Source organism: Pipistrellus hanaki (genome assembly GCF_964339955.1).
Source record: "Pipistrellus hanaki genome assembly, chromosome: 5".
Lineage (NCBI taxonomy): Eukaryota > Metazoa > Chordata > Mammalia > Chiroptera > Vespertilionidae > Pipistrellus > Pipistrellus hanaki.
In genome coordinates, this window is record NC_140507.1 from 36,609,508 (window position 1) to 36,633,613 (window position 24,106).

Genomic DNA, 24,106 nt, shown 5'->3' on the forward strand with positions numbered 1-24,106 from the left:
ATCCCCAATGCATAGAATCCAGCAGTGAAACAGGTAACAATCCCTACCCTCACAAAGGTTACACTTAAGGTGGAAGGAGACAAATGATAAACAAGAATAAATAAAACATATAAAGTATGTGAAATAGTATGTTCTTGGGACAATAAAAGGAGGAAAGGGAGTGCTCGGGCTGGGAAAGTTCAAATTCCTAAGTGAAGGGAACCAGACTTTTGCATTTTATTCTTAATGTTGATGAAATGTTACCTGTTATAACGGTGTCTCCTTCTTATAGTTGAAACTAGGGTCAGAGCCGTCAATCTGAAGCTTCAGGGCTTGTTTAAGGCTTAATTCCGTCTCTGACGAGGGGTACCCTTCCAGCACTTCCTGATGCCCTCTGTCTTGTATTGTTCTTGGCACGGAAACCCTCCCGAGAAACACCTGGTTGCTCTGAAGATGGTAATTCGGGTTTGTCATTATTCCATTTCTCTTCTTCTGCTCCCCACTTTGTTGGTGAATGAGAAACTGCTGCTGCGATCGCCCGACCTCTTGCTGAGCGGCCGGTATCATGATCTTGCAGTGCGATTCCGCGGGGATTTGTGTAGGGGGGGTGCTGGACCCGGGTTTGGCAGCAGGCCCTCTGGAATCAAACTGGGTCATTTCATATTCTAAAACCTTTGGCTGTGAGGAATTATTTTGTTTAGCTTTCTTCCCCGCTGACCCAGATTTGCTGGAATTCTCTGATTTCCCCCCTTTGTTTGTTTTAGTTGACTTCAAACTGGGCTTGACCTGACTCCACTCGAATTCGCTGGAGGGGGAGGGGTGGCCCGGCCCCAGGGACTGGGTGGTGGAGGACGGGGACACGACGGACTGCCGGCTCCTGCTGCGGGGCAGCGAGTGCTGCTGGATCTGCTCCGTGAACGACAGGCTGTGAAAGCTGTCCATCGGCACGGTTTGAGCCGTGGCTGTGGACGACGTCGTTCTCAAAGATGAATTTTTGGAGCTTTTCAGGGAATTATTTGACAAGGATGACTTCTGCCGATCGACAGTAGAGTCTGGAGATTCGGAAGGAGAGCTGAACGCGTGCGCTGGCCCGTTCGGTAAACCGCGCAGGGAGGGCTGCATGTCCCCGCCGCCAGTGCTGCCGGAGCTGTTCGATTTAATTGTCAACGACTGCATTTTTGAAGACGCTGATTGCAGAGGCTTCTGCTCCATGGTGTGAACAGGAGAGGGGGAACAGCCGTTCAAAGTGGATGCACCGTATTTCTCTAATAATTTAATGATCTGGGAGTGTCCGTTTTTGGCTGCCACGCGCATGGCGGTGCGCCCGAACTGATCGGCGTGGTTGGGGTCAGCGCCGTGCTCCAGGAGGACCTGCACCACGTCGATGTGCCCCTCCTGGGCTGCGATGCAGAGGGCAGTGGCACCCTGATTACAGGTGTGGTCAACCACGGCCCCGTGCTCGATCAGAAGCTGCACCACTTTGACGTGGCCCTGCCACGCCGCAGACTGCAAGGCGGACCGCTTCTCGTTGTCCGCGGCGTTGACGTCGGCGTGGTAGGTCATCAGAACCTGCACCATGTCCAGATGGCCCTGCCAGCAGGAAACGTGGAGCGCTGTCCTTCCTTCCGCATCGCTCGCTTCTACGTTGGCACCGTTTTCTAAAAAATACTCGGCCATGGTAAGTTGGTTTTCTAAGGCCAGAATGTAAAGGGTGGGCCTCCCGTCGGCATCTTTGTAATTAACGTCGGCTCCGTGGCTGAAAAGCAGCTCCACAATGTCCCTGTGGCCTTCCAGGGCAGCCACCCGCAGCGCGTTTCTACCATCGTAACCTCTCTGATCCATGTTGGATTTATTTTCCAGTAATATCTGCACACAGTCATAATGACCCTCTTGCGCAGCTAATATGAAAGGGATTCGTCCATCGTTATCAATCTCATTTGTTCTAGCACCTTGTTCAATAAGTGCTTCACATATTAACCTGTGGCCTTCGAACGCTGCCATGTGCAAAGGGGTCCACCCAGCATCATCCCTGTGGTTTTCATCGAGCCCTCTGTCCAGGAGGGTGCGCACCACTTCAACATTGCCTTGGGCTGAAGCTATGCTGAGGACTGTCCTGCCTTCACTGTCAATGCTGTCCACAGCCGCACCCCAAAACAACAGTGTGTTCACGACGGAGGCGTGGCCCATGGAAGCAGCTGCCAAGAGGGGTGTACGCCCGTTGTTATCTGTGTGATCCACATCTGCTCCCCCCTCTAGGAGCAAGTCAACCACGTCAACGTGTCCTTCGTAGGCAGCCACCAGCAGCGGGGTCATGCCGTCTTTGTCACAATGATCGACTTCAGCACCTCGGTCAATTAAAAGGCTGACAACGGATGCGTGTCCTTTACTCGCAGGCACACAAAGTGCAGCCACAGAGAGTGCGGTCCTGCCATCGACATCCTCGTGATTCACCTCTGCCCCGTGGTCCAGAAGGTGTTCCACAATCTCTCTGTGTCCCATGTATGCCGCCGCTATCAGAGCAGTCCTACCTTCGTTGTCAGCTTTGTTGACTTCAGCACCATGTTGTAGCAAGTTCAGCACAATGTCCTCGTGTCCTCCCCAAGCCGCCGCTCTCAAAGCTGTCCGGCTGTCGGCATCCGCGCAGTCCACTTTCACACCGGCATAGAGCAGCGCAGAAACCACCTCCGTGTGACCACCCCAAGCGGCAGATCTCAGTGCTGTCCAGCCATCTTGATCTGTGTGATTGATGTTTGCTCCACACCCAATCAAACAGTTAACCACCTTGGTATGTCCCTGTCTAGCAGCCAGGGTAAGTGGTGTGTGCCCGTGAGCATCTTCTATCTCTAAATCTGCTCCCCTAGAGACAAGTAAATTCACCACGTCAAGGTTGCCACTGTATGCAGCATTAGCCAGTAGTGTTCTCCCATTCGAATCACACTGATTGACTGACGCTCCATTATCTAGTAAGGTCCGAATGGAATCCTCTCTCTCCAAGGCTTGACGGACTATGCATGACGTGCGATCGTCTTCGCTGTTCACGTGAGCACCAGCTTTCACCAACAGCTGTAGCACTTCTTGCTCCTTGGGTATTAAGGTTGATAGGGAGTCTCTGACAGGTGTACCATTCCATATCATCCACAGAGCCAACTCAGCTGTCTCCAACTGTAAGTTTGAATTAATTAAGTGCAATGCAAATTCTTGTGCTTCCAATGGTGTTAGGTTCTTGGCTTGGCAGGTATAACTCATAGCCAGCATTCTGTGTCCTTCTGCTGCATTGCATAAATACTTCTGTGTGCAGTGTTTCACGTCCAGAAGCCACTCGGCAAAGCTGTAGTGAAACAGGATTTTAGTATTTCCTAGTCCATCAACAAGGAGTTTCGAGAGCACGTCTAACTTGCGTTGAAAGTCTTCCAAGGTTAATGACATATTTTTGGTCCAAACTGCATGATATAATTCCGTTATGGTCAAAGGTCGGCAGGCAGCAAGAATCACATTCAAAATAGGTTGAACCTTTGCAAACTGCTTTCTCACAAAAAGTCTTTGACACAGCCAGAGATAGAGACCGTTTAGAGTTCCTGGGATGTCCCGGATCTCTCGTAACATAATAAAATTTTCTACAACTCCATCTAGAACCCGCTCTAGATAAAGAAAGCACCCACTGCTTTTAATGTGCAGTTGATTTAACATCTCCGCAGTCTCTTTTGTGAGGTGTTGTCGCAAAGCTTCTTCTTGATCTAAACGATGGAGAATGTACTGTTGCACATCCTTAACAATATATGCCTTCCGAAGGTCATCTAAACTTATTTTTCGAAAACCTACAGAGACAAAAAAAATAGATGTCATCATTTGAAAACAATTACAGTAGTTGCCATACACTCAGAAAATGTCTTCAGTGTATAATAAACCAATAAGCAAATAAATCAATAATACATGAACTAATACTAAAAAATCCATACCTGTTAGTATAGAAATCAGTTTTCTTTTCCTTCTATAACACACTGATAGCAGAGAAACAATTTCATTTTCCAGTTTACAAATGGGACAAATTGTAGTGGCTCTGTGCCCCTCTCAATTTCAGTGATAAGCATTAGATAGTCTTACATACATACATACATACATACATATCCATAAAGGCATGTTAAGATTTTCTGAACACTCAAATGATTAGGGAAAAAAGTGCAGGAAGCAACAAATAAGATTTGCTTGTTTCTACAGCAGATCTTTTTCATATAAAAATTTTATATATTTCTACTTGCATAACTAAGTATATACTAGTTTTAATTAGGGGACTGAATATTCATATCCAGTTAGAATATCACCTGCCATGGCCTTGAAATAACATTATTTTACATGTTGTCAAATTAAATGTCAGGTTGTCAATAAATAGCTTGAACCTTATGATGCAACTTGCTACAAAAACTTCAGCATAGTAAAAATAAAGGAGCTTAATATATTTAAACCAACATACATACTAGTTAAAGCTATCTGAAATTCACTTTTAACTTTTTTAAAGGGAACCATAATTTCATTTTCTAAAGGGAGATGATATCCTGATTTACAGATAGGAATTTATTAAACACACGTATTCATCTTACAGAAGAAAAAAAATGAGCAAATTAATTCCCTTAAGAGAAACAACTCTAGAAATTGAGCAGAGATTAGAGATGGTCACCTGTTACTATGGAGGCAAGACTTTGCAAAGAGCCTGTGATCCATCTAGATAAGAATCACTAAGGGCCTGAACAACCACAGCAGAACACATACAAATGAAATGTGAGTTTGGGAATTATTAGTAAGAGCTAGATGCACAGAGCTGAGCGAGTATGGAGAAGGAAAGAGAGGAGGAGTCAACATTAACTTAATTTCTGGCTTGCTAGAACAGGATGGAGAAGAATCACAGTAGCCCCCCCTTATGTGTAGGGGGTACATTCCCAGACTTCTTGTGGTGCCTGACCATGGATAGTACCTAACCTTATATACACGGTCTTCTCCTATACACAAATATTTCTGATAAAGTTCACAGAAAGATGAATAGTTAATAATAAAATAGAAAAATTATAACAATATACTGTAATGAAAGTTATGTGAATGTGGTCTCTCTCTTCTTGTGATAATGTGAGATGAAACAATGCCTGCATGATGAGATGGTTTAAGATGCTCCATCAATGTTCACTCTTGTCATTTTAACCCCAAACTTAGCAACTGTTTTTATCAAAAACAAAAATACTATACATAGAAACTAAAAGTACTGCCATTAGCAGCAAGGAAATCTAAGAGACAACCTATAGAGGGAGGAAATAATTTGAACAAATTAATAAGGTTTCACCATACTATAAAGTGTATAGAATTACTTAAAATTGACACAGCTACTTAAACAATAACTTAATTATTTTCTTTCCAACTATAAACCCTGTGAGTGGTCCTTGTTTTACACTCTTTTTTATTTCATAAAGCACAAAGAATGCTGTATATGATCTAACAGGATCACAACTTTATTGTGGTAGTAAGAAAAGTAGAACAGTTGAGTCAGAAAAAAAGTTAAAAAAGAAAAAACAACTGATTATGTACTTTTTACATTATACCAATTGTTTACTCATATATCAGGAAAGGATTTTTTTTTTTTTTAAATCAATCTTTATTGTTCATATTATTACAAAGGTTCCTCATTTCTTCCCCCCTCCACCAGGTTCCCACCCCACCCTCTGGCCCCTCCCCATCCCCCATTGTCCTCATCCATAGGTGCAGTTTATGTTCAGTCTCTTCCTCCCTCCCTTTCCCCGATAGTAAATCCCTTTTCAGATAGTAAATCAGTTACTTAGCATTTTCTCTTATCAATAATACCTCCACATGCCCAATGATACATTTCACACAAAAGACATTTCCAAATAGGTCAACCAGCCTCATCCAGGCCCCACCCAAGGCACTCACAGATCAACACCCCAGCCCTATACTAACTCAACACATCCAGATCTAAGCCTTCATCACTTGATTCAGCAGACCCTCAAGTTCCCACAAAAGTTTCCAGCCATGTCTGAGAGGCAGCCGTGGGGCAGGGGAGGAAAGGATTTTTTTTAAAGGATTTATTTCAAGAGGTATCCTAAAAAAGCTGTTGCCTCTGTCTCTCCTCTCACACCAGGAAATCCTTCTTGGTAACTGCCATTGATTTACTTTTTTAATATGTTTTTAATGATTTTGGGGAGAGGAAGAGAGAGAGAAATATCAATCAGTTGCCTCCTGTGCACACTCCTGACTGGGAATTGAACTCAAAACCTGGGCATGTGCTCTGATCTGATACCGGAAACCTTTTGGTGCATGGGACAACGCTCAACCAGCTCAACCAACTGAGCCACACTGGCCAGGGCTACCACTGATTTTCACAACTCTCAAGATGCTTAGTCTAGTTAGAATATCACCAACTGACAGTGACATAACAGCATAATCAATGAAGCTCTATGGATCTATAGCAGCTACCATGGCATGAAATACTCATGATCTTCACTAAGAAAATTAGGAAAAGAATATTAGAAAAGGTAATATTAAAGGATCTTAAAACATTCCATGGCTTATTTTTAACACAACTTTAAAAAAGTCCTGTTGCAAAGAGCTGCTGGAAGCAACCACCAGATTTTCCACTGTAAGGAGCCACAGAGACTAGTTTGTCAATGAAAATCACTGAAGGATAGCAGGAAGGAATCATGCTTACCAGTAAACATTTTAGTAACAGCCTTACTCTGTTTTCGGGCAGAACAGAGAAGCAATAGCCATGGTGGAAAGAACTCATGGTGACCAGCTAACAGCTCTGCCACAGTCCCCGACAAGCTGGTGGAAGTCTGTTCGCCTTCAGTGACGTTACAGCCTTCATCAACAGAGTCCACAAGCAGGTACAGGCTTTGCTGGGGAGGCTTCATTCCCAAGAGCGGGAGCAGAACGCACCTGCAAGGCACATCCGGACAAGCAGTGTGAGCATTGTCGCCTGTGATGTTAACATTTAGAATTCGAACATTGATATTACTGGTGACAAATATGCTTTACCAAATGAATTAAGGTTTTAGAATAAAAATATTGTACAGGTTTCAATTCCTTACTTTAAGGAGAATACTCGTCCAAAATAGTTGCAGTGCCAATAACATTTTCCACAGTAAAGTGTGAGTGTGAGTGTGTGTGTGTGTGTGTGTTAGTAATTCAGCATAATTGAGGAGAACAGCAGAAGGAACTTGAAGAAACTAGATTTCAATATTTTCTTTCTAATTTTTTTGAATCGGTAAAAACTAGAATTATTTATGACAAAGCTAAAATGTGTTGCATGGGGGGAACAAATTTGGGAACCACTTTAATAATAAGAAAAATAATAAAGATTCAGTATAAGTTCTCTTATAAAATTACTGTACTGCATATGAGCTTGTCACACAAATGTAATTAGGAAAAACTATACAAAAATAAACTATAGTCTAAGTCCCGTTGAATGTACAGTGTATTTTTAAATTTCAATATAAAGGATAAATTATTGGGTATAATTCTACTGAATATATTTCCTCCTCATAATTTATACTGTAGTTGAATATAATTTGTTCATAAAACAATGCTCATTCATTTTCAACAAATATTTACTTTATACATGCCTTGTGCTGAGTGAGGTGCTGAAATATACACAGCGGAGGTCATAACCCATGTAATTATAAATAAACTTAGATAATCCTTTCCATGACTGTCTTCTTAACCTTTCAATCCAATAGCATTCAAGATCCAGCTTATCATTATGACGTAACAATATTTCTTCATAAAAATCTCTCAAGCCCACTTCAGCCTATAACAGTGATTTTCAACCTTTTTCATTTTGTGGCACACACAAATTATTTACTAAAAGTCTGCAGCACCCCAGCAAAAAATATTATTTTTTTTTGCCAATCTGACAAAAAAAGATCTATTTTGATTGAATCACACCAGACAGCCATTGTTGTGTTGGCTACTGTCTTTGTTTATTTGACAATCTAAGATAAAAGAGGTCAGTGCCCCTGACTAAAATATCAGGTATCGCATGTTTTAAAAATTCTTGCAGCATATTGGTTGAAAACCCTGCCATAGTCCAAACTGCCATCATCTGTCCCCTGGGCCACCATAGTAGCCACATGTTCCCAGTGCGCCCTCCAGAGTTCCTGCTGCAGCCGGGGTATCCTTTTCAAAATGACAGTCCAGTCACAGTGGCCTTCTTTCAATGACTTTCATCAGACACAATTATACAAAGGCCTTTTCATTTACAGTTTCTTCTGCTGGCATGTGCTTCATGTCTCTCATCATGCAATTAACTCATTAGGGAAATACAAATTAAAACCACAGGAAGATACCACTAGACACCTATTAGAATTGTGAAGTAAATGAAACCCCTGAAAATAGCAAGTGCTGTCACTGATAAGGAGCAATGAGACTGCCATTTCTAGTGGTGCAGCCACTTTGGAAAAGTTTCAGTTTCTTAAAAAGTTACACCCCCCCACCTCCCCCATGGTCTAGGTACTTTCCTAAGTGAAGTGAAAACTTAAGGCTACTCTACAATCTGTACATGAATGCTTACAGGAGTTTTATTCATAAATCTACAACAGCAATCAAAATTACTGATTCCCATCTACTTGAAAGCAGTATATTAATTCAAGCTGCTTTGCTTCTAGAAGTTGGTAACCAAAATTCTCAGGTACTAACATTCAAAGTCAGAAACTAAGATCCGGGTCTGGAAATGACTGAACTGTTAGCTATGTTAAAACAGCAAGGCTTTTTGATGATAGAGGATGTAATAATGCATCTGTCTTTTTTTAAAATATATATTTTATTGATTTTTTACAGAGAGGAAGAGAGAGGGATAGAGAGTTAGAAACATTTATGAGAGAGAATCATCAATCACCTGCCTCTTGTACACCCCCTACTGGGGATGTGCCCACAACCAAGGTACGTGCCCTTGACTGGAATAGAACCTGGGACCTTTCAGTCCGCAGGCCAACGCTCTACCCACTAAGCCAAACCAGTTTTGACTGCATCTGTCTTTTGAACCAAATATATATATATCTACACTAATAAAAGATTAAGATGCAAATTGACCGTACCTTCATGATGCCCACCAGTCAATCAGGAGTGAGTATGCAAATTAACCCAATAAATATGGAAGGATAATTTGCAGATACAGGCGCCAAGGGGCCAGGTGGGATGCTAGTGTCATCGCCATAGCGACAACGCAGGCATTCTGTATTGCCCCAGCCTCTCCGGGCCTCTGGGCAGCATGGGAAGGCAAAAAAGGCGGTTCCGGCAGAGCAAAGGCGGTGCCAGCAGCCAGGGGAAGGAAGGCCTGTGCTTGCACAAATATTCATGCATCGGGCCTCTAGTTTATATACAATGTATGTTTGTTTTATTTGGGAAGCCAAATATTTAAAATACAAAAATGGGAAATAAACATAGTAAGCCTAACATTTACTGAGTGCTTACTAAGAATGAAGCATGATGCTAACTAATCTTTATGGATTTATCAATTTATCTCCCACAGCAAGCCTATAATAGATACTATTACCATTTCTATTTTACAGATGAAGATACAAAGGTACAGAGGAAAGTAGATTGCAAAGTGAAACAAGTAGTAAGTGGCAGAGTGGGAATAGAATTTGATAAGTTTCAAAGTTCCTCTTCTTAATTATTATGCTAAACTGCTTAGGAAAATATCAAAAAGTTATATATATATTATGAGCTTAAGGTCCAATTAAACAGTTAAGTTCTTAGAGCAACCTGACTAAATTAGTAAGTGGCTAATTTTTTTTAGCATTTAAATTGATATGTTCATAGGAAAAGCAATATTATATATTTTAAGATCTTCTAACTGAATATACTACAATACTTCTCAAATTTTACTTTTCTGAGAGCATTGAACATTCATGTCTGTTTGCCACAGATTCTGTACTAAAAGTCACTTGCCTCAATACTGAAATTCCAGAAAATTAGTAGATGGTAGATGTTCCTAATAATTTTGTTATAATAATTTTATGATTAATGTCAGTGGACAAATATTTGTGGGGGAAGAAATGAATTATCAATAGTCTCTTTAGAACTCTCAAACTCAGAAGGACCACACCAAAAGGACAGAAATAAGCCAGTGATCTCACTAAAACCACAAAGGCACCACTGGCCTAGCTCAGTGGTCGGCAAACTCATTAGTCAACAGAGCCAAATATCAACAGTACAACGATTGAAATTTCTTTGGAGAGCCAATTTTTTTAAAGTTAAACTATATAGGTAGGTACATTGTTATTAACTTAATTAGGGAACTTCTAAACTGGCCTTTGCTAAAAATACTAGGGGCCAAAGAGCCACATGTGGCTCGCAAGCCGCAGTTTGCCGACCACCGGCCTAGCTTGATCCTGACTATATCGTCCCCTCAGCCTGTCTGCCATCGGAAGAAAGGGGAACCTTTTCTGATGAAAAGACATTGTCTGGAAATCCACCATCATCTGCACACTGGCTCACATAGAATCAAAACTTGTTAGACAGAAAAAATAAAAGAACAACACTCCTGCTTACCTCCACCTCTTCGCCCAAGTTCAAGCACCAGCCAGCCATCTCCTGGTGTCCTTGCTTCCACCTTCCCCACCATGGGTCTCTGCACAGTACCCAGTGTGAGCCCTAAATTCTTAAATCAGATTATGTCACTCTTCTGTTTAAAAATTTTAATGGCCTCCTTCCCATCTTCTCAGTGAAAATAAAAATGGAAGTCCTTACCACAGCCTCCAAGTCCATGCACTGGATGGCTCCTAACTACTTTGCTACTGTCTCCTCTCCTCAGCCCTGTTTACTTTGTTTCAGCCACACAGGCTCTCCTTGTTTGCCCTGGATAATATTAAGCCAACTCCCAACCACAGGACTGGAATGCTCTTGCCAGGGACTTCCTTCAAAGCACCCTGACCCCTCCTACTTAAACGGCACCCCCTTTTACCCAGCCTTGCCAGCACCTCAGGCCTCTCCTCCTTACTCTACCTTCGTCTTCCACATAGCACTGCTTGCCAATGATATGCTAAGTTTTCATTTTTCTACCAACCACACACACCAACCCTAAAATTCTCACAAACACAGATTACACTTGCAACTTTTATTTGCTAACATAGCCCAGTACTAATAGCATCTGGTATATTCCTGGTAATTATATTTGGTAAACCAATGAATGAATGAATAAACCGAAGTAGAATTCAAAACTCAGAAATACATACATATATACATATGTTTGTGTGTGTGTGTGTGTGTGTGTGTGTGTGTGTGTCTTACTGTGGTAGTATTACAAATTAATAGTGAAAGATGAGCCAGCCAATTAACAAATGTTGCTGGATCAGGAGAAAACAAGTTTTAAAATATTAAGACCCAAAAAGGCTAATCCATAAAGGAAATTATATAGAAAAAGACTGATATACTTGCCTATACTTATTTTTACAGCCACAGGGTCAGAAATATTTAAAATAATGAGATACCATTTCATACTTACTTTACAAAACATAAAGAACTTTGACAACAGAGCAAGTGTTGGTGACCTAAGTAGAATGTGTAAATCCAAGTACACTCTACTACAGTGATGTAAGCTGATATAATTTAAATGGGGATTTGGTATTGTCTCAGAGTTGAAGATAAACATACCACCATATCATCCAAAATTTCACTTGTGAGTATGCAACTTGGAGTCAGTTTTCACTGCCCCTAGAATGTAACCATGAGGACACCCAAACATGTTCTCAGCAGCACTGTTGTAAAGCTAAAAAAGCTAAATACATCTTAAATGAGTATCAATATGACAACAACAAGTGAATTACATACAACGGTAGCAGTTAACAGGAATTACCAGACCCACAGGTAACAACATGGGTAAATACACAGGAACAGTATTAGGCACAACATGTTGCAGAATAGACACCATTCACACAGAATAGTGGTTTTCAAAGTGTGGGCTGGGGGTCCCAGGAGTCTCCTACTCTCTGGACCCTTTCAGAGTCACAATAAACCTAAGATGTTATCTGCCTTTTTCACTCCGGTTCTCTCTCAAGAACATAATGAGTTTTCCAGAGGCTGCACGCAGAAGTAGTTATGATGCTCCAGATGTCTTTATTTTGCCTAATATTAAAAAGATTTGCCAAAAAAAGCAAAACAATACCACTCTTAAGTGTTCTTTTGTCTTGGGCAAGATATTTCTCTTTTATTAAATATTATTTATGTTAATGTGTAATAAATTTATAGTTATTAACTGTATTAATACACATTTTAAATTTGTTTAAATTTCAAATAAGCATATATTGATAGATATAACCTCCCAAAACAAAGTTCTTTGAGATCCTAAATAGCTTTTAAGAGTGTAAATGGCACCTATAATAAAAAGGTTTGAGAACTACTGATATGAAATCATACAAAACAGGAGCAGATTACAAGTATGTGTGTCAACACACAGGTCTCCCAGTGTACTCAAACTGCAGAGACTACCAAACCACACGCAAATCCACAGCAGGGACCATATATCAGGAGTGAGTAGGTCAGAATTAGTAAGAGGACTGGGGACTTGTAATGTGGATTATTTTTCTTTAAAACAAAACAGAAAATCCAGACTTAAAGAAATGTGATAAAATGGTGTTTGTTTGTTTTTCCTATTTATTTGCTTTCCTGACTAACTGAAACACTTTGGGGTGGAACAATTCCTAAGTCCCATAAACTAAAGTTTTCTACAACCGTTTCTTCCCCATTGGTGCCATTAGTGTTACCCTTTCAATTCCTGCGAAGTCCATGATTTGCAAGCTGCTTCTCTCTCTAAAGAAACAATTTAACAAACATAGTAACTGAGACTGAAGCTACAAAAGTTTTTTCTCCTTTCTAAGTGAATATGAATTTTAAATGATAAAATACAAGTTATCAATGGGACAAATCATCATGTTTTAAATTAAACTTTGTCTCTACCATATTCTAAACCCTGGAGATACAAAGGGACAGACAGGCAAATATTCTGCTCATTCCCATAAACAGGTAGGAAGTCCAATTAAACAAATGCGGAAAATAATTCCAAATCATGAAAGACACTGAAAATTAAGGAACAAAGAAAACAAAGTGCGCTGATGTGATTTAAAAAAATGACCAGGTATGGAGTATTCCAAAGACTCAGTGGACAGGGAAGCTGTCTGCGGAGGTAATAATAAAGTTGACACACCCAAGTGATAACAGAGCAAGTAGCCACACAAAAATCTGCCAGCCAGAACTTGATCTACTTCAGAACAGAATAAGGGCAGAGTGGATGAGCAGCGATGAACAAGGTGGAAGGGTACAAGCTGAGGTCAAAGGCTAGGCAAGGCCTGGACACCGGGAAGCTCAGACTGCTCTAAAGGCAGTGAGAAGCTGCGGGCAAGTGTAAGCCTGGGAGGTAACATGACCTATTCCTCTGGCTGCTCTGTGAAGAGGGACAATAGCAACAAGAAGACCAAATGGGAGCCACTGCAGGAGTCTAGGCAAGAGATCACAGGAGCAGCAGCCACAGGAGATGGAGAAGAGTGGAAGTATTTGTTTTATCTCAGGACAGAACAAAGGTAGCTGATGAATCAATGCTGTGAGGAAAATTGAGGAATCAATGAGGACTCCTACATTTTTTGTGAAAATTAATGATTTCCCATTTAAAATATTATTTCCTTAGGTTCTGTATTGTTAATTTTTTTCCACATTATTGTTATATCACAAACCATCCCAATACTCAGAGGCTTAACTTAAAATAACAATCATTTGTGCTCTCTCCTGTGTCTGTTGTTGATCTGCTCTAGACTTGGAGGCAGGCTGCAGGATGGGTCTTGTCTGCTCCACATGCTCTCCTCCTCCTTCTTATCCAACAAGCTCGCCAGAACATATCCCCTCACATGATGGCAACACAGAGGTCAGGCCCAACCACTCACATTCGCATGTTAAACCTGTTTGAGTCTTGTCTGCTACCATCCCACTGGCCAAAGGAAACCACATGGCTGAGCCCAAACAAAAAGCCAGAGCAGCACAGTTCTCTGCACAAGGACCAGCAATAGCGCATGGCAAAGAGCAAGGGTGCGTGGAGCCCATGAAAACAAAGGAAAACGAGTCCAAGCACTAGTTTCTACATATGCAAATGAGTCAGAATTGTAAAAGGTCACCAGTTTCTGGAAAGCTCCAAATCCTTTTTCAAGATAACCACAAGTAAGACATAATTAGTACTCTTAACTAATGCTTATCTTAATTAAGCAATTACATGAACATTTTCAAAGTGTATTTTATAATAAAAGACTAGTTATACATGGATATAATAGAAAAATGACACTAGCAGTATTTCTGAGATTAGGACATGAAAGAAAGTGGTTTGAAATTTAAGACAATTATATGTGGTCAGAGACATCATTAGATCAACTAGAGGGTAAAGTCAGGCCACAAATCAGAATACACTTTAAAGATTTTTTAAGGACAGAAAAGTAAGTATTTAGGTATTTACTTCATAAAACCAAATTATTTTACTGTATGAAAACCATTCTATTTCATAAAACTCTTTTAAGAAAACAAAATTGCTAAAAACAAAGTGAAGGTCTAAAAAACAAACCAAAAAATCTGCAACCTATGTAACAAAATTAAAGGCCAAATCCTTACAATATATGAAGGTCTTACTAACCAGTAAGAAAAATAAGAATATCCTTATTTAGTCATATCTCCCTATCAACTTAATACTATCTCCGATGCTTAGAAATATTTCTTGAAAGAATAAGTGAGCTTAATGTGCTTTGATGAAGTTTGGAAACATGATACACACTTTAGATGGAGCAGAACCAAATTATCAAGAGCTTTTAAAGCCAGACAGAGAAATTTGAACTTGTGCAGATTATCACAGGCTCGGAGGAATGACCTAAAGAAAGCACTGCTTCACTGTGCTTAATTGTCCAACTGGAACCAAGTGAATCAGAATAAAGAGGGGCTAACGTTAAGTAGACCCAGTAGGAGGAGATGAATAAACATTCTAGATTAGGGTAAAAATTCAAGAAACGTTCCAGGAAAAAGATTAAATACTTTATGATTTAATATAACAGAAAATAGAGAACACCCGAACATCTAGGCCAGGGTAATGCTTCTCAAACGTCAGGGCACAGGGTTCACTTGGAAACGGAGGCTGCAGGTTCAGTCAGTAGACCTGTGATTCTGCATTTCTTATTACCTCCCAGGAGTTGCCAACATGTTCATCTTAAGATCACACTTTTAGGGAGAAAGGGTCTAAAAATAAGAATAATTATGAAACAACTTTGATAATTAGTTTTCCCAGAATTCCCAGGAATGATCAAGCTTCATAACATGTTTTTAAATCATCCTTTCTTCTTAGCATGTATTGAAGCTGAATTTTTATATCTGTAATTTCTTATTTAGTGCAATCCCTGTCTCCCCCCCACCCCCCTCCAAACACACACTTAATTCAGTGTCCTGTTTGGCTCACCTCCTTAGCCCTGTCACTCCGCACATATTGAGCACATAGAAGGAACTGCATGTTTATTTAAGCAATGAATGAATGAGTCAATGAACAGAAATGCTGAAAGAGATGCTGATTTGAATACTGGAAGGTACTTGAGGGACACTCCAGTAGAAAGATATATATTAATCAGAGTGAAGATAAAGGCTGCTGATGCAGCTTTGATTGCTATCTTAATAGATACAAGCATTGGTATCCATGTAAGTAAATACAATGTTTGAAGGAATGAGTGTGAGGAGAGAAGATCTAAGTTTTGCTGGGCAAACACCCAGGCACAATCCAGAGGAACAACCACTAACGAACACAGTTGGATAGGGGATTCTGAAAGGAACCAAGTACAGATAATAATGAAAAGTAGCATCTAAGGCTAAAGATAGAGCAGTAAGTTCAGAAGCCACTATACCTAAACAACTTTCTGTGCATGTTTAAGAGAGAAGTCAGGTCTCAGTAAGTTAGGAAGCAAGGTGATAGGGAAGAAGCACTTGTATATACAAATTTGTGATAAATGAAGGCAAATTTAGGGGGAGATAAACATATAGTGTTTCTTTTTTACAAAGGAACAGGAAACAAGTTCCTATTTGAAAACGCCTATTGGAGCCAGGCTGGCACATGCAAACAAATGAAATGGCCTTGGATAGAATGACGGGTGGTGAGGGAAGACTGGATCAGATTAGTGTATAAACCCATCTACAGACAGCAGCTAACTCAGCTCAACCAGATTATTGCTCCAAAGAAATTAGAGCCTAATATTGTCAAAATTTCCTGAATTGGGTGAAAAACATACTCACCCTGTAGGGCACCACTTTACTCTCTCTAGTCTAAAAAAAAATCTGAGTTATTGAAAAGCACACAAATAAAAGCATGGCCAAGCAGAACTAAGAATGTGGCTAACATTACACGGTGTAAGTATGGAGCAATATGTTGTGCCATTATAATGCAGACATGATTAATAAAGGTTGAGGACTGGTTCAGTGAAGGATAGAGTACCAGGGACCAAAGGAAGCAGCACTTAGACATGAAGCATAAACGAGAAAGCCCATCCAGTGAAGAAAGGGAAGATTTTAGGAAGAGAAAGAAGAGTCTGAATAAATGAAAGTCCATCTTAAAATAAGTTTAACAGTTAAATGTTGGAAACAACAGACATTTCACTAAAAAGTGACAAACTTAGACTAAAGGAAGAGTGGGATTTTGATTATGAAAATTATATTTATTCATTTATTTTATTCAAAATGGGAACAGTGAGGACACTTTCACAAGATCTTTTGATCTGACATTATTTAAGAATGGATAACAGTTATCATAAATAGTATTAGTAATATAAGGCAGATCATTAAAAGGGAATATTTTGCCTTGAAAATGCCCCACCAGTGAGGTTAAGAAGGAAGCACCCATCCTAGTCCCATTCTGTTCTTCAACCCTTTATTGAGTTTGCCAAAAATACCTGGAGCCAGTAGAGACAGAAGATAGACATCTGGCCACTTAAAACTATCTGGAACGATGCCATATGCACACGTGCTAAGGAGCAGACAGCAGGTTAATAAATTAATAATCACTACACCACTCTGGTCTGCATTGAAAACTGACCTAAGTGATAAAACATTTCAATTTCCTTTCATATTTAAGAGCTTCCAGCGGTCCTTCAATTAGATTCAAACATATTCTAGACAGGTAAGTAGCATGATTTAGTCATTCAAATGATAATCATTTAGCAATTACTATATGAAAAGTGCTGTTCAAAGCACAATGGTAAATATGAAAAATTAATCAGTCATGAATAATGTGATGAAGAAGCATCTGCCAAATAGAAGAAATAACAGAAGATACATGCATAAATAACTACAAATGAATTTAAAACCTAAAGAGGTATCCAGGAATAAGTATAAGTGTTCAGGAAGAAGATGAATGGAAAAGATTCCACCATTTAAAGATTCCTATTTAAGATAAAAAACAGAGTTCAGACTTCCAGTTTCCTATCCTAACAAGCCATTCCTAATATCACACAGAGGACAATCTTGTACTCAACATGGGGAAAATTGACATCATACACAGAAAACTCAACCTGGTCTTGCAGATTGTTAAACAAATAACAGGACACATGCATCTAGATCTCCAAAAAGATCCTTGGCTTCAAGGCATGACAATAGGGACAGCAGGTTCAAAAAGGAGTTCATGGTTGAATGAATTAAATAACCATCTTCACTTGTGCTTCTAAACCAGGTACAGGACCTGAAACCACTGCTCCACCCCCTTATTCCCTAACTCAGGTGCCTCTCTCCTCTTCTTATATTTAGCTACTTGCATCTCCATCTCCCACAAAATACTGTTAACTCCTTGAGAACAATGATCAAATGATCTTCTCCCCATTGTCTACTTGTTGAATTACTTCTGGCCTAAATAAAATGCATTCCGATTAAAATTCTCTGAAGGACCTATTTAACAAGTCAGTTGCAGTCACTAACGGAACCTACAATAAAACCTTGACTATCTGTCCAAAAGTAGAGGCCTGCAACCATCTAATGTAGGGGTGTCGAACTCAATCAGAGAAGGGGCCAAAATCTAAAATCCAGCCTAAATCTCGGGCCGAATGGTTTACTGAACAGTCATAATCTGACAATGTCATAAACTGACAGCGGAGTGCAGTGATGACAGCGCGGTGCGGGCCACATTGCAAGGCCTGGCCGGCCGGATTTGGCCCGCGGGCCTTGTGTTTGACACATGTAATCTAATGCCATAGACCAGTGGTCGGCAAACTCGAGAGCCACATGTGGCTCTTCGGCCCCTTTAGTGTGGCTCTTCCACAAAATACCACACACCCACATACAGTGTGATTGAAACTTCGTGACCCATACACAGAAGTCAGTTTTCGGCTCTCGTTGTACTGTTGATATTTGGCTCTGTTGACTAATGAGTTTGCTGACCACTGCCATAGATTATGCAAAAATATTTCTTTTAACTTTGAATTGTGTTCTCATTTTTACATTTGACTATGATTATATTACAGCCTCTTAATCATAGAGGAAGTATATATCTAATGAATTATCAGAAACAGTTGTTCCAATACTAAAATTACCTAATTTATTGAATGGTTGATTACTTTAATGATAAAAAAAAAAAAAAAAAGTGACTCAGGTTTCTGAAAGATCTAGTAGGAGATTAAGTTAGAGCATCCCAATGGCCCAAGTAGAAACACTAGGTTTTCTCTACCAAAATACAGACTAGGAATACAAAGCGTTCATTCGCTCCTTCGGCCAATCAGATAGTCCGTACTGGTGTGGATTTTACACACAGCTCCAGCTGTTCATTTCTCTCCAATTAGCTAGTCACTAAAATTCACACAGGAAAACAAAAATAAGAGGATACTCTGAGTAGAAGGATGTTTTCCAGGAAAATCTGTAATACAATAAAGATCTGCTCAGGATCAGAATATATAAAAATATACAGTTATCAGACATGATTTCAGATATTTAAAAGTATCAGAAGGTTAATATGAATTCCAATAAAATAAATTATAGGTATTTAGTTAGGCTAAGTTAAATTTAGTTAGACTATACTCTAAAACTGATTTTCTAAGGTGTCAATAAATCCAAATATAATAGCTTCTGAAATGACTTACATGAAATGCAAATTCAGCTCCTCTTCAACTAGTGATAGTGTCTTCAGAAAAAGCATTAAGTCAAGAGAAGAGTTGTTTATGTACAGAGGCTTGAAGTCTCTTAAAAAGTAAAGTTTTATAATAAAGCCTAGATTATTACTTCCATATAAACATAGTGAGTCCATGTTAAACATTGTCCATCAAACCTGGCATCTCATGTTTGTGCTAGCCGATTTCCTCATTGATTTATGAATGATATAATAGTTTTAACCCAGACTTTGATTGCTAGCAGCAAAAGATAATAGATTTGATTGGATAGCACTTATACATTAAAAGGTCTACAAGAATATCACACTTCTCAAAGACACAGCCCTTTGGCTGAATTTCATAAACCTCTCACCTGTTGGAACTGTGTGCCTCTATTCATAACGATCATTCCAGACTAACTACTGATCACATATATGGGTAATCTGAAAACTACACTCAAACCACAACTGTGACAAACATCCATTCTCCACAAACTTCAAAACTATTCCTCTTCCCCATAAGTCCTCCAAAGGATGTCTATGATTACAAACCTGTACACATACACACGTCTTTCATATCCCAGCTCAGCCCTTTCCTAGCCTGTCACCTTGTACAAGTTACTTAGGCTGTGCCAGTTTCCTTATCTATGAAATGGGACTAATAACCGTATCTACCTCACAGGGCTGTTATGAATATTGAAGGATTTAATATTGGTATAGCACTTCAACAGCTACTCACACAAAATACTTGCTACTATTCTTATTTTCAATAGATTTCATACTATTAGATCTGAGGACATCAAAAGAACAAAATCACTTTCACAGCAATTCAAAGCCTGCTCAAATGAGTCCACACACACACACACACACACACACACACACACACGCACACTAACTTTCAGTGCAGAGTATACCTGTCTTTGGGAAACAAACTTTGCCAGCTAAGAACTACTTATTGTGTAAGTAATAAAAGTATATGGCCAAATGACTAAACAGCAGGGAGGCAGTAATAGCAAGCACAGGATCACTATTTGCCTCTTTTACAATGAGGAGAGGGGTGATATGCAAAAAAATTTTCAAGTAATCATTGTTTTTAAACATTTTGGATCTGGAATCACTCTGAAAAACAACTTACAATTGTTTTTTGGGTGTGTTGGGGTTTTCTTTGTATCACTCACTAAAAGTATTAAAAATGATGACAAATTTCCATTATTTTATAAAGATCACATATTTCATCAGTCAACTTTTTGTTTACTTGCAAAACATATTAGCAAATTTTCTTCAGATTCTCAATGGTTTCTTTCTAAGAGAACTTTTCTTATTTAAAGGGATAATACTGTAAACAAAGAAGACAGTAGATTCTATGCTGAGAATTCCTTTAAACTCAGAACCAGGTATAGTTTACCAGTTTCCAGTAGCTATATGTTCTTCACGACCATAAGAACAGATATCCCTTATCAACGATAAGTAATATTAGAAAAGCAAATAAATATTTGGCATACATTTGAAAAACAATGTTTCTCAGTGCTTCGAATTCTGTTATAAAAGACATTTTTAATCCATATCCTGTGCAAACAGAGCCTAAATTTTGTTCCCTTCAATATTCAGATAAACATGTTCACTCACAACCACAGATTACCCCCAAATTAGCAGAAGTACAGGTACTTCATGAAATTTTTTATACAAAAATTAGGATAATTTAAAAAATTTAATGTTCATTTTTGTATAGAAACTAGAACACCATGACATTCTTATTCTAACAGCAGAACACATCAGTACAGGTCTTTACATCCACTAGAACATGACAGGCATGGTAAGTTGACTTGTTACCTTTTAAATGCTTCTGCTGGGTTCCTCTCACATTCCCCGGGCTGCAAGAGGCTCTGGATGGCTGGGTCCCTTAGCTTGTCCTCATATCCTTGGAGCAGCCCACTGTGGCAAATCTGGGCAACAAGCCCTCTAACAAACCCGCCCACACACAGCGTGTCCGAGTCCTGGGCTTTGCAGAAATGGAAGGCCAGAGCCTGGCGATGTAGACCTCTTTGCAAGCCTGTAGGTGAACTTGGCCACAGGAGCTCAGTACACAGGGCTGTCTTGCCACTGCCAGGCCCTCCTACCAATAGCACACCCCAGGCAGCGCCTTTTCCAGAAACAACACCAGCAGTGCTCCCAGAATTCACCAGGAGGGGCGGCGTGTTGACAGTGCTGTTGCAGCAGTTAGTTTTCTCCTGGAGGCAATGCTGAAGCTTGTGGAAAACCCACTCCCTACAGTAAAACTGCTTCCCCTGCAGTAAACTCGTCTGGGCCATTTTGCAGACTTTCTCTTCCCAAGGATTAGTCATAATAGGCTTCTTATCTTCAACTTTTGCTAACATCAGGATACATCAACACAGGTCTTTGCATCCCCTAGGACGCAACTGGCGTGAGGAGCTGACTTGGAATGACAAGAGTCACCAGTTACGGTAAAATTCAACAGCCACAGAGTCCATCTGTCAACAGAATGCGCAGGACTTGACTTGGCTCTTGATTCTTGATTGTCAGCAGAGAATATGCTAGTTTAATTGTTGAACTGCTGAACACGTGCCTGGTTCCCAAGCTCAGCAGCGCTTTTTCTATATCTTGATGGGTCACGTGGCTCCATGGTTACAAGCGAGTTTATGTGATGGTAGATCCTTCAAGCATGCACCTGAGACCATACATCTGGAAAACGAAAGAGAAAGCCCAGTCTTTCAATTTGTACAGAATGTTCTCCAGATTCAAACTGTTAATTCTGTATCTGAGAACCGGGTCAGAAAAGGTGCCCATTACAGTAAATGTCATCAGAGATGATAGTTATCCGGCAGGTAGGTAGTGCTACACTTCTTGTTGAAGAACAGCCCCCCTAAGACTGCTAGATCCCGCCACTTACAGGCACAGGGACCACTGCCAGGGACGCAACTGTGTAGGCTGTGGTCTCTTACATGGCATAAATGACAAGCCACTGTTAACCCCTCTGATTTCAAAGCATTTCATAAAATGCATTTTCCAAGACAAATTCTTAATGAACTTGTTCATGGGTTCCTCTTATAAGGTGTTTGGGTAATCGACAATTTCCACAAGTAAACGAAATAAAACAAGACAAACATATCTCCGTGCAAAATATAGGTTCAAAGCTTACTCATCAAAGGATGCAATTTACCAGTTAATCCCCAAAAACCCACATTTTCATGATTGGCACTTTCAGAAAGTTGGGACAATGACCCTAAAAAAATGATTACATGTTTTCCTTCTGTATTTTTTTCTTCCACTGTGGTCATGCTTTCCAAAGACCTACATTCTAATCGTTACCCTAGATTTGTAAAAGGTTAGAAGAGGGGCGGAAAAAAAAAAAAAGAGGACTGCACACAGAGGAACATCCTTAAGCCTTAGCCAAAAAGACCTTTCCACTAGCTCGGTCAGAACGGCACCGGTTAAGGAAGCTCTATGAACGTGCACAGCCCAGCCCAGCCCAGCCCAGCCAAGGACTCTGTTGACTCGACTAGCCACACTTCTTTGTTGATAAGTTTGCAAAATCCTGGGGCATGTATACCAAGGCGGAGGCCGGATGGCAAAGGGTTAAAGAGAAGAAAGAAAAAAAAAGAGGGGCGGAGGGGGATGATCTCACATGAATGATAAATCCAAACTCAGGTACAACGTGAGTCTCTCCTCGCTCCGTGCCAAAGAGGAAGGTTTCGGATGGGGGCGAGGAGGGCAGCCCGCTCTCCCGCGGACGAGGACCGGCTGCCGGGGAGAGGATTCCTTCCCGGGCAGAAAGGGGACGGGGAGTGGAGAGCCCCAGCGCCGGCGGTGGGTGTTTGCCTCCAGTTCCGGCCGCTGGTTTCGGTGGCGGAGAGACAAAAGGAATTCCGGGATTCCCGGCGACAGAGCCACCTCCGTCTGTGCAGCCCCAGAGAGCCCAGGGGGCCGCCTCGGTGGGTTGGGGGGTGCAATGGGGGGGGGGGTGCAGACCGGGGTGCAGCCTCCTCGGGGAGGTCTTCCCTCGCACCGGCTGGGAAATCCTGGGCAGCCCGCCCCGCCCTGAGATTGGGGTGTGTCTTCTTCGAAGGGGGAGGGGTGCCCCACGTCCTTGTCAATCCCTGCCGAGGAGGGGTCGCCTCCGGATCCGCGCCCCCGCTCTGCGCCCCCGACCCGCGCGCCGATCGCGCCCCCCGCCCGCCCGCCCGCCCGGCCGGCCCTCCGCGCAACGAGGGGGTCCGCGCCGGCCGGGGTCCCAGCCTGGAAAGCGCGTGGGCGAGTCCGATCCGAGCCCCGGCCGCAGCCCCCGCGGCTTCCGACCCGCGGAGGAGCCTCGCCTGCACCGCCGCCGCCGCCGCCGCCGCCGCCCTCGGTTACCTCCGCCCCGGCCGCCGCCGCCGCCGCCGAATCTCAGCCTCAGACACTTGCTTCTCGGAGACGCCGCCGAGGCCAGCACGCCCGGCTCTCCCGCTGCAGCCGCGGGCTCCGCCCGGCCTGGGGCGCGCTCCCCGCCCGCGCCGGATCCTCCGCTTGGCCCCGGCCGCTGCCAGCTCCTCCAGCTGCGCCGCCGGCCAGGGTCCCGCTCCTCCCAGCCCCCAACGGCCAACCGCCGCCGCCGCCGCCAGGGCAGTGACTGTCTCCAGCAGCCCCGGCCCGGCCGGCCCCGCCCATCCCCGCCCAGACCCCTCCCCTCCCCGCCCAGGCCCCACCCCTGCCCACCAGGCCCCGCCCACCGATCAGGACCCGCCTCCGTCGGCCTCTGTCTCCACCGCAGGCTCCGCCCCCTCCCCGCCCAGTCCCCGCCCACCGCTCCGGCCCCGCCCTCCGGCCGCTGCTGGCCCCGCCCCTGCCCCGCCCCTCCCCCACCGGCGGGCCTGGCGCCGCCCTTGCCGGGGCGCGTGTGGCCACAGGGGACCATCGGCTTGCGCCCAGGGAGCTCTTCCTCGGGGCGGCCCGGAGGCCCCTCCTTTCCCGGGGATGGGGCGGGGAAGGGGACGGCTCCCGGAGCCG

The 24,106-nt window shown here is 42.1% G+C and overlaps 1 protein-coding gene across 1 annotated transcript in view; it reads right to left on the minus strand.

Annotated features, from left to right (window-relative positions):
* Positions 1–23,744, minus strand: part of ANKRD50 (ankyrin repeat domain containing 50) — a 28,080-nt gene extending 4,336 nt beyond the window's left edge. The window contains exons 1-4 of the mRNA XM_084886332.1: positions 23,474–23,744; positions 20,933–21,802; positions 6,683–6,912; positions 244–3,794 (exon numbers count right to left, since the gene is read on the minus strand). Coding sequence (XP_084742458.1) covers positions 247–3,794; positions 6,683–6,912; positions 20,933–21,477 — 4,323 coding nt within the window. The 5' untranslated portion in view covers positions 21,478–21,802; positions 23,474–23,744 and the 3' untranslated portion in view covers positions 244–246. The remainder of the gene's footprint in view (positions 1–243; positions 3,795–6,682; positions 6,913–20,932; positions 21,803–23,473) is intronic.
* Between the last annotated feature and the right edge of the window lie 362 nt (positions 23,745–24,106).